Genomic DNA, 12,002 nt, shown 5'->3' with positions numbered 1-12,002 from the left:
TTACAACCCAGCACATGAAACTAACCTTTAATTTATTAATGTTTCAGCTGTAGTCTTTTGGTGTTTTTCCTTCTGAGTCTCTTAGTCATTGGTAAGGTTTAATTTAAATGGAATAGCTTGAGTTTATGAAATATGACACAGGATTTCTATATGCTTTTAACAATTTAAAAATGCTCATGCAACTTTATCATAGTGTAATTTTGTCACCTTACCGGCCTTGAAACTTCAAAAAAATGACACAACAAGGTCCAGGCATGCATAATAGTCATTGAAAATGACATTTTACAGTTCTGTCAAAACTGCTCCTTTAAATACTTCAATACCTGACCTTTGTTGTTTTTGCAACTGACATCAGAGTCTCAATCTATGTCATAATCATTTTGCGCGTTCATTGATGGACTGCACAGTGGTTGCCTGGTTTGAACCCAGGAACCTTCCTGTGTGGAGTTTGTATGTTCTTCCCATGCATGAGTGGGTTCTCTCTGGCTTCCTCCCACATAGTCCAAAAACATGCTTGTTAGGTTAATTGGTGACTCTAAATTGCCCCTAGGTGTGAGTGTGTGCATGAATGATTGTTTGTCTCTACATGTTAGCATGTTAGCCCTGTGATGTCCAAGGCGTACCCTGCCTCTCGCCCAATGACAGCTCAGATAGGCTCCAGCGGCGACCCTGAATGGGATAAGCAGTAAAGATAATGGAATGAATGGATGGATGTTCATTGATGACCAAATATATGATTGTATATGATGTAAAATGCAGAAGGGGTGGCTTTTGGGATGCAGGAGGTCATTGTTTCAAGACTCTGTTTGAGCTGATCAAACATTTAAAAAAACAAAATAGTTCCAGTATAACTTACAGACTTAATTACTTTGACAGTGCCCAATGTAGAAAAATGGAACAATCAAGATACTCAAAACATGACATCACAGAAAGCAAAATTCCAAGAAAGAGCTAGTAGTCTTTTTATTTTTTTCATATTTTGGACTGTTGAAGAGTTTTGCAGCAATTTTTGTATTTTTTTATTTAAGACACATTGTCAATATTTTGTAACAATTATCATGGCACACTGACTTACATTACCTTTACTTTAGCAGCCTAAGTTACTTTGCCTAAGAACTTAAAGCTGCTGTGGCGACGTTGGAGTATGTGTTGATTTTGGTGCATGTGTAGCTAAAGCTCAACCTTTTTTCTATTTGCTGTTTTTTACATATACCTGTGTTATGTCAAACTTATCACTGATCAAGGATCTTCGAAAATATGACTTTTTTTAAAATTATGTTCTTTTAGCATGCTGATATCTAATGCCGACCTGACTGCAGAGGTATCAGATGTAAAAACAATTCTAAAAATGTATATAATTTTAATGCTTTTGTTTTTTTTCATTGTATAGGTTATACAGAGGGACACACATTAATTTCAGTATGTTTCATAACCAGAGAAAACTCCTCACAGGAAATTTAAGCATTTTAGAGTAGTTTAAAGTCATCACTTTAGGGAAAACCACCAACGTGAGCAGACTGATTTTTACAGAAATGTGGTTCAAGGTTTCTTTACGAGTTTACCATAATGTTCTGCTCCACGAAATACGTTAATGCTCAGTAGTAGCCTACACATATATGGTTCTTTAATGTATCTGCATTGTACAAAAATGTGTTCATTTACAATGGCCATAAATGAGGATGAAACAGGTGCAACCCAAATATTTCAACATTAACATATTAATATAATATTATAGTCATTATGGCCTTCAGAAAAATGTTTTTTTTGGTGGGAGGTGGGGTAGTGCACTAGGCCTCTGTGGCGCAGCCTAAGCTTTTGTCCTTAATGGCATTTTTTCCCCTTACATTACTTTTACTTTTATGCTTTAAGTAGTTTTGAAACCAGTACTTTTACACTTTTACTTGAGTAAAAAGCTTGAGTTGATACTTAAACTTCTACAGAAGTCTTTTAAAACTCTAGTATATATATTTTTACCTGAGTAATGAATGTCAATACTTTTGACACCTCTGCCAAAAAGGTAAATTTGTTGAACAGATGCTTTGTGACTATGTGCTCCCAATTATTGATTGACTCTGTCCAGTCACCTGGACAGATACTATATGTCTAAATCGAATTAATTGTAAGTCTAAGTGTTGAGATAAGTTAATCTATATGGCTAGATTTTAGTCATATGAGATGTAGTGAAAGTCAGAGAGCAGAAATAGATCTGGTGTCAAAAGGAATATGGAGCCCTTAAAGAGCTCCCCCCATCTTTCTCTGCTTCTCTCAGTTCACTCAGTCATCAGTCAGATACACAGTAAGTCTGTCTGTCAGTTCTGCAGCTCTCTGATGGCACTCTGTGTTATTGGGATCGATTTGAACACTTTAGTTCCCGCACAGAGGGCCAAATACACCGATAGCTCACACGGTAAATCAATACATATCAGCATTCAAACACCTGGATACATGTGACATGTACACATGTAGCTCTGCATCACACAAATCACTCAACAGTATCTTGCTTGCTTGCTTGCATGGGTGTGACACTGCTCATAAGCTCGAGACGGCAGGAAAGGCTTTCAATCCACAACAAGCTGGTTCTAATTTTTTATTCCCTCCACCTCATAAAGACCATTTCTTCCTTTTTTAGATTTTGACCTTTTTCCCTTATTTTGCTACACGAGCTGCAGTCTTTTTAAAACAAGGAAGAGAAGAAATAGGATGCTTTAGGTTTAAAGGAGAGGTTTAAGAGGTTATATACGTTTTTATTTTCTGATCATCCTCAGTGTGTCTAACACATTAAAGCTGTACTACCTATTGCATGGTTTGGGGTTGATCTGTTCATCGTAAATGTACTGGACTTGGACTGTTCTTAATCGTTTCTATATTCAACATCATTTAGGATCACAACGTTTTGTGCATCTTCATCAAAAATTCTGCTAAAAAATACAGACCCATTCTTTGTATTTCTTTAAATGTAAGACTCACCTTACTGTTATTTCTCTTTTTATCACAGTTAGAGATCCATATGTGTGAAAAAAATATTGACGCACAGCATCATTAATGTCATCTAATCATGCCTAAGCGGCATTCACTGTCTGTTCCTACATTAAAGCTCAATTATGTTTAAAGAGTATAGACTTTTGAGAACGGAATACCTCTGGTGACATTGTAGAAGGAAAAAAAAAACTTGTGGCCACTAAATTATAACTCGTGTTTAGAATAAATAACTTGTGGGAATAGATTATTTTTTCGAGGCCACAAGTTACTATTTGAAATTTCATATTTCATTGATTGAGCAAGGTTATGCACAGTGGTGCCCCCCCTCACTTTACACCATTCTGGGCAGTTAAAAACGCAAACTTCTGATACCTGCCTCCAGAGTGGACTCTTCGAAAAACTCCAGCTCTTCTGTCACGGTGTTACCAAATGTCTGTACACGAGTATAAGGACAGTAACAACAATGGTGCTTTACAGAGCTACTGAGTTAATGCTTCTTCAGAAAAGTGTACATTTGTTGCATTTACCATCATCTTGTTTGTTTGTACTAAGAGGGACACCTTTGCTCACTGGCGCATGGTGTTCTTCAGTTGTGGCTCATTACAAAGCTAAATCGCCAACAACCGGCCTGGCATGTACAGTCTAGTGTTTTCAGTCGTTATTACAGATCTGGTATAATTGTCCCAAAGTTTTCATCTAGCCACTGTTTTTTTTTTTAACGCATAGGAAAGACTTTTCCATTTTTAACCTACCCCCAAAGTCCAATGTTTCTGATTAGGGTGTGGGTGTATGCTTTGTGTTTGTTTGTGATTATAATTATATAGAATATCATGTATTTCACACAGCCAGGATAAACTTCAGTTATTCAGCTCTAACACATATATCCATTACAGCCTTGGAAGAAAGAAAGAAGACCTTTGAAATCTGATCAAATATTGCAGATGATCACAGATTTTGGTGAGGAAACTTTCAATATCCCACTCAATCTTAATGAGTTGACCTCTGACTCACTCTTCTGATATTAAACTTTGACTAGAGCTACAAAAACATCAGATCTAAGGAAATAAATGTACATGTGGAATTTCTGAAAGGGCAGATTCAGACAGAGATAAATGGACTCTATATGTCTGCGTCCAGCTCTCCCACTGAGTGACCCCCTCCCTTGTATACCCTGCACATAGCAGGCCCAGGCACAGCTGTTTTCTTGTTTGCAGCCTGTTTGCAGTGGTAAAAGTCCTGTGGTGAGCGAGTTCGTCAATACGTCTGCTTCTCTCCAAACACAGCCCATTGTCTGAACCCTGGCTCATACAAGAAAGGATTCATATTATCCCCTGCGCCGCCTCCCACTGTGTCATTTTTACAAGCATCCGTATATGAAGCCCCTGTGATTTTCCCCACCGCGTCTGTCAGGCTAGCTGGCTGGCAGCTGGCTGCTCGGCTGGCTCTGAATTCAAATCACTGATGTCCTGCCAAGGCCGAACATCTCCTCAAAGCCGGCGTGCAGTTTGGCTACATGCTCGGATGGATACTGATGGAGGTGCTGCACATCGGGCGGCACAGCAGGAACGTCTGCTCTGTGTTCAGTGTGTTCGAGTGAAATGGTGAAACATTCTTTAATGTGATACATGTTTATGCATGCAGCATCCATCCTGTCTGATCTACTTTCAGCAGGCTCTCAGACACACAGATGCATGCTCCTTTATCTCTCTTTTGTGAATCCTAGTCACATAATTGTGGAGAAGTTATCCTGACTTCTGCAAAACTGCTGAATTAAACTTTATTTATCGATAAAACCGGGGGCAACACTCGGCTTAGCTCTGTTAAAAATGGATAAACACACCTTTAAAGAAGCTGAAACCTGAGGTTAACCACAGGTAAAGCTTTGATCAGAAATGTAAGACTGAAAGGTGCCGGTTTTGGATCAGTTGGTGGAGCCGGGATCCCATGTAGGAGGTTGTAGTCCTCGTTGCACTGGCCATAGGATTGTCCCCTGGTCCTGACATGATTTTGTGCATGTCATTCCCCCTCTTTCTCCCCACATTTCATGTCCCAAGTTGTCCTATCAAGATAAAATCAAGATAAAGGTAAAAAGACCTGTAAAAACAGCTGCTCCTAAACAGTGTGTCCAAACAGCTTACAAGAGTCAGGTGTCTCATCACAGCATGTTCGCTCTCCACACTGCATCTCTCTACTTTAAACTTCTGGAAAGTCATGTGAACAAAGCACATTGCTGTCAGCTATGCACAAGACGGTATCAAGAGGTTTCCATGGCAGACTACATTTTCCCTTAGATTAAAAACTGTGACGGCCACCAGTGTTGCTGGGGTGGGGTGGGGTGGGGAGGGGGGTTAAGCGGGACTTCTAGTTTTGATGAAGTGGGAACAGTAATTTCTGGGCACACAAAGGAAGAAACTTTGGATAATAAGTAAAATATTCACTTGGTTTGATGATCTAAATGAACCTGGTGTTCTGTTTGTTTTTGTCCTCTAGAGAGTCAGAGTGTTGATGAGTGTGGAGAGAGGCTAAAGCAGATCCTGGAGTCTCCTAGCATCCCTCAGGCCAACCACCAGCTCCTGGTCCACCTCAGCAGACACCTGGCCAGGGTCAGCCAGCACAGCCAGACTTCTCCTCGGCTGCTGGGACAGGCCTTCACCGAGGCCATCTTCCAACACTCTGCTCTAAGGTACACAACCACCACCCTTCAAAATTCAGACATTAACAGATCTTTCCATTAACAGCTGTAAGTGGTGACAAAATCTAATCATGAAACACTGAGGAAGATTTAAACACAGCCTTTAACTTTGGTATAGGAGCCATAAAACATTCCAGATGGTAATATAAAGAATACTATTTAATCCAGTTTACCTCTCAGCATCTTCACCTCTACTCCATACATTATTTTCTTACATCAGGACTTTATGATGTGTATCACTGCTCACCTAATGGTGTCTTCATTTGTGTCTTTATCTATTTAAATTCCAGTCGGGTTTAATTTGTTCGGTTGTTAGTCACACTCTCCGTCTCTGAGGAACAGGCAGGTGATGATGCTCCCCTCAAGCAGTAAGCAGGAAAAATAGAGAAAACCTTTAGAGACAGAAGATGTATTCCCGTTTGTGTGAAGTGTTTTCCACACTCTGTAAATTTCCACATTAGTCATCAGAGAAACACAGGAGTCTCCTGCAGAGTGTAATTATGAAATAGGTTTATGTTAGCACTGCCAGCGTGAATCATTTCAGTGTTGCTTTTATGCCTCAGTCATTGCAATCAGGAAGACATCAGCACACAGAGGTTCCCCAAACTGTTCCAGAGTTTGAAATTGAACAGTTTCATGCTGGTGAATGTTCATCAGATTAATACTGAGTGTGTTTCAGAACATAACCTCTCCACCAGTGCAGTGAGTAACCAGATCAGGTACGATGACGTTAACCTGCAAGGACGACTGAATGCTGGTGGTGCTAGCTCTGCTAACCTTAGCCACACTCTGCAAACCAATTTGACATTATTTACCTGCAGACTCTGTGATCTCTCATTTAGCTGAGTTAAATGAATTGTGCCCAATTTTGACAGTTTTCTGAATGTTTAATGAAGAATATAAGATGATACAACTTTTTCCAGATGTATTTCAAGGAAAAAACAGTCTTACAATCGAGGTTATACATGGTAGCATGTTACAGCCATGACCGCCTTTTTCGCGGCTGCTATGTGAAGCAATCCACTGGAGCTCTCTAAATCATTTAGTGATTAAGGGCCTAAAATGCAAACAAAAATAAAGAAAAGTAAAATAGAATAGAATAGAATGGAATAAAACAAAATAGAATAGAATAACAAAAGAAATATGAAATGGAAAACAATAAAATAAAAGAGAAAAAAAGAAAATAAAGTAATATAATTTGGGTCAAATTTAACAATTTGTGGAATTCCCTCTCTTGTTGAATTAGTGGTACAAGAAATACAGCAGTTGAGGAGGGGATAAGGAAATTAATCTATCAATCAATCAATCAATCTTTATTTGTGTAGCGCCAAATCACAACAAACTCAACTTATCTTGAGACCTTTTTACAAACATTGGAGGTCTATCCCACTCTATGTCAAATCTATCAAGTTTTTTTATAAAAGAAAGAACTGTATTTTGTCCCATAAATAAATCTATAAATTCTGAGTTCTCAGCATGACAATCTTGAATGTTGGAATTACGAGAGGGAATTCCCACATGGCTGTGAAATGTGATTTACCCTCCAAGGCATTTCATATTCCGTTTTTGGCCTACAAACATTGATTGTTTCCACCACCTCTTCTGCAAAAGTCCAACAACATTCGGGTGGAGAGGGTATTCCCGTCTCATTCCCTGTTCATGAATCAGACGATCTGAAACCAAACAAACTTTATGACATTGAACGTGGCACTCACTTGTATCACTTATATCCGTTAGAAAACTCCAATCCATTGATCAGGATGCTCCTGTTTGACCATAAGGATCTGCACTTTTTGAAACAGAAGATCTGTTCTGGTTACATCAAAGCATGATGTTCAGCTCAGCTCTGAAACCACATCCTCCCGTTTGAGACTGTGTTTGAACATAGAGAAACGCAGAAACAAGGCTGTTGTTCATGTTTTGTTTCTCTGCACGCTGCGTCTCTTTTTCCAGAAATTACAGAGGAATTTCTTCTTTTGGAGTTGTGTGCGGTGGAGATGTAGTGTATTTGGGGAGGCAGTCTGTGAGTCAGAAACTGTGATTGTTTGCACAGCCTGGTCAAGCCGTTCATCTCTGACGTGTTCGATGGGCGGATAAAGAGATGGGTGGTGTATCATAGCATGCCATATTATTAAAACCAGATCTCATGTTGGCTTATTTTATCTGAAGGGAAATGTTGATTAAGCCTAGATGGTTCTCTGCAAGTATTTACACTGACACACACATTCCAGTGTTTGAGCTTCTTATTGTCAACAAATCTCATGAAAAGATTTGTTTGAATAAAAACAATGAGTTAATCCTGCTGAAAGGACTGTTTACTGAGCCTTACTGTAAACATATTGTTCAATGGTGTCTATGGAAATGTAAAGAAATAACAATTGCACACTTACAGCATGCCACAAAACACATTTACTGATAGTTATATTCCCATTTAATTGTCAAAATGCATAAAAATGAAAACTATTCATATTCATAGATTTTCCACCAACAGGCCGGAAGTTCCTGTGATGCCATGATGATAAACATCCAAAACTATACCTGATTTAATGATATTCTGCAGAACAAATACTAAAAAATACAGAAAACATGTAATTCAATTTCATATTTGTGTAGAAATTATAGCCAAATCGGCAAAATATGCTTAACAATCTGTATCCTTAGGTTACCAAAAAGTATGAAAACTACTTTAAATGCACAGATCTTGTCCATACACCATTTAATGGAAAGCTAGTAAGGTAAGATTCAAGAGAATTGCATATGTTGCAGGCTTTTTTTTCAAGGTACAGTGTGTAGAAATCGGAGTATTTAGCAATATCCGATTCTAGATTGGAACGCTCCCTTGCTGACCTCTCATTGGTGAAGTGATGGTGGCCTTCGAGGACAAGAAGCTCATGTGATGCATTATAAGTAGGATCCTCCAATCATTAACCTTTTTACCATCAATAATATCTATTAGTACAAATTATTTTGGACACAACAACCACTTTCTTCTTCGTCTTCCAACTGGTACATTTTGCGCAGCCGATCACTAAATACAAGAATACTCCATTTCTCCCAAATCAGTTCTGTTGAATGCTGCTAAATTTTAAACACTACACCTTTAAGATAAAAGAGAGTTTGTCCGTCAGTGAAATTCACACCTTTTGAAACGCTACATCTTACTTTTTATTTACTTCAGAGGAAGTATTTGATCAGTCTCAGTTATGGACAGTTGTTGGTACCAGGGTTGCACCGATGTATCAGTTGAACAGCCAACACTTACCCTGTTGACAAACACCCTATCTGGACCATTTTCCTGCCTGCCTCCTAGTAAAATTTCTGTTAGAAGTTAAGGTGAGCAGATACAATAATGCATGGCTGATTGAAGTTTATATCGTAAGACTGGTGCATTGCCAGGGCAAGCTTTGTTTGGGTAACAAAGCTGCTTCATACTCTTTTTGCTCACTGGTATGTATTTTTCACACTATGAAGCTTTCTGTGTTTATCTTACTAATCCATTCGGCCATTTGATTAGGTTTTGTTTCAGTGGAACAGGACAAAGTGCATCATAAGTTGAAGGGGCAGGAAAGTTTTAAGATTGACTGGATCTCACCACAACTTCTGTTAATGTCTGTTATTTTGTCGACAGTGCGGATGTAAACCCGGAGCATCATGTCAGGATCTTGGAGGCTCTTATCACAACGGGAGGTCTCATGGAGATGCAGGCTGCACCAGGTAGGTTTCCCTCTGAATATACATAGATTCTGCAACTCTTTATATTGGCTTGTGAATTTGTGTTGGTATTCAGCTGAATGATGTCGAGCATAATGGCTCAGCTTGGTCTGGAGTCTTGTGTGCCACTGAATAATCTTCCCAGAGCTTATCCGCTCTGTCTCTCAACCCTCACACATGCAGGTCATTTTGAATTTTCACTACTTGAGTGCATGAAGTTTGTTTCTCAAATTTATCACCACACATATCTCTGAGTGGAAACACGACTCTCCCTCGCTCTCCCCAGCTATACCACAAACTGCAGGGGAAAACACACGTTTGGTTTCTGAAAAATGTGGACAAGAAAAACATTCTGCCCAAGCTGCCGTGATAAATTGGGCATGAAGCATGAAATAACTGCTTTAGTTTCGCTCTCTGTTGGTTCAGTTTACAGTCTGAATGTACACAGTTTATGGTAACAAAACACAGCGGTTTCATTATGGGTTTTTTTCTTACATTCCTGCTTCGCTGGACTGTTTCGGTTGAGAGCAAGGGTATGAATGAGAGCGTGGCGGGTCTGGTTTGGTGCAGATGGATTGTGTAGTATACAATTATCAAACCTTGGTATCTTTTCTGCGAAAGCATTGAAAAACAACGTCCAGCCTTCCAGTGAAACGTTTTGGCCCCGGTTATTGTGCTCTAGAGAATCTGTTTTTAGCTAAGAGGCTACAGCTTCCAAAGAGAAAGGAAAACAAACAAGACGTCTATTTGAGGCTGGGATGTATTTTTGCAGGAAAGGCTTTAAGAAATGCCACTTTTTGGTTTGTGAGCCCTGTTTTAAAGCTTTAAGGAAGGTTTTTATTGTTTTACTAGAAACAGAAGTGACAATACTTTAATGCATTGTTACATCTTTATCAAAGCCCGTATTAAACATGGACTCTCAGAGATGTCATCCAAAGCCTGCTATATTGGTTGTGCTCCAACTCACTTCAAACTAATCTAGAAACCTAAAAAGAGGTGAAATTGAAAATAAAGAATTGTGAAATGTATCTCCTGTACAATGTGAATGAATAAAGAAATAAGGTATGCAGACCAAAGCTTTTTTTGTACCAAGCTGTAAATGTATTTAATCTTGCTGTAAAAATTGACATTTTAACATGGGCGGTAGTTGGGTTTCCTGGCCTTATCCTGGTTAACATTGAACACTCCTTTGTCGTATATTTTACTCAAATTTTTTGTACAAAATGAACATCATGTGATTTGGAAGAAGACTCCAGACAAGCAGTTGAGTACATAAACTCATTTCACTTAAGTAATGATTGGAGTTAAAAGCAGTTCCTTTTTCCAAGCTGGATACGCTTTCAAAAGTATGTTTGCCACTCTTAATTTCTCTTCTTGCTGGCCATCAGAAAGACTGCTGGTTTAAGGCTCTTTAGGATCGGCTTCACTTTTGAAACCTAATGCTGTGGTTAGTCTTCATATCCAGTCTGTGGTCTGCATAAATAGACTGCTGTGGAGAGATCAGTCAGGCTCTAAGAGGACGAAAGAAAGGTCAGACAGCAGGTGTGTGGTTGATTGCAACAGCAAAGCCAGTCTGCTGAGGTCACTGCCTGTGGGTCAGCGCTAGGATGAGTGTGTATAAATGTCAGAAGGTCAGCATGTGTGTGCGGGCGTGTGGGTTCGTGTGTGTGTATTGTTGTACTGGTCCGTTAAGGTCAGCAGTGTTAAGGCCAGAGTCGACATATTGGTGGTTGCAGTGATTATAGTGGCTGCTGAGGTGTTGTGTTTCGCTTACATGGAGCAAGGGTTCATGCAGAGGTGATGTGGGTAAAGTACTGGACTAAGAGGCAGATTAGAGTCTGATTTATGGTCAAAACTTGATGAGACAAACATAATCTGGGATAAATCAGCTTCCCTTAACACCCTGTGGATAAATATTGTCATATGATTCATCTGTCAGGGCCTAAGGGGTGGTTAATCTGTAACACCATCACGTTCATAACACGAAAGATACGGCATTATGTTGGATTTTTAACACCAGTCCTGTTCTTGTAAACAATCATCAGGAATACTGAGGGAGAAATGTATCAATCCTTTAGTGGGAAATCCCTCTTGTGGGTTTTTGTGTTTGTTTTTTCTTTGGTGTCCTACAAGATACCATCTTAGGACCTCTTCTTTTCTTTGCATTAAAGGTACCTCTTCGAAACAATGTCCAAAATTAGAAGCCACATTCTTCTCTGCACTTACACTGATGATGCTTTCCATATTACTGATGTATGGCCTCACTAACTCCAACATCATTATACACAAGTTGTCAGCATATGCAGGGTGCACAAGACAAGATGAACAAGCTGATTCTGCCCTACTGACAAAAGTCACAAAGTCCCAATTTGTTGTAGTTTTTGTTCAGCTTTCCAGATTCTCCATGGTGTGAGATATGTAAAGGGTTATTTTACTTCCTATATTCTGCTACATGTTGTGGCCGCACCGATTTCAAATTGAAAGTTTCAAATATGTTCAATATTTGGAACAGCCCAACACGCACTCTGTGGATAGTCAGTTATCATTGTAGCCAGGCCAGAGGTTGACCCCTCTTTCTGGTACAGGAAACCAGAGTTTCTGTTGACTTATCTCCCTTTGC

The 12,002-nt window shown here is 39.3% G+C and overlaps 1 protein-coding gene across 2 annotated transcripts in view; it reads left to right on the top strand.

Moving 5' to 3' along the window:
- The window catches only part of pik3r3b (phosphoinositide-3-kinase, regulatory subunit 3b (gamma)), a 258,254-nt gene that overhangs the window by 127,930 nt on the left and 118,322 nt on the right, over nt 1-12,002 (top strand). For both annotated transcript variants that reach the window (XM_034703712.1, XM_034703705.1), the window contains 2 exons: nt 5,470-5,662; nt 9,300-9,385. In XM_034703712.1, the coding sequence (XP_034559603.1) occupies nt 5,470-5,662; nt 9,300-9,385 (279 nt within the window). The remainder of the gene's footprint in view (nt 1-5,469; nt 5,663-9,299; nt 9,386-12,002) is intronic.

The sequence above is a fragment of the Notolabrus celidotus genome, chromosome 2 (genome assembly GCF_009762535.1).
Source record: "Notolabrus celidotus isolate fNotCel1 chromosome 2, fNotCel1.pri, whole genome shotgun sequence".
Lineage (NCBI taxonomy): Eukaryota > Metazoa > Chordata > Actinopteri > Labriformes > Labridae > Notolabrus > Notolabrus celidotus.
This window is presented reverse-complemented; position numbering and strand designations above follow the sequence as displayed.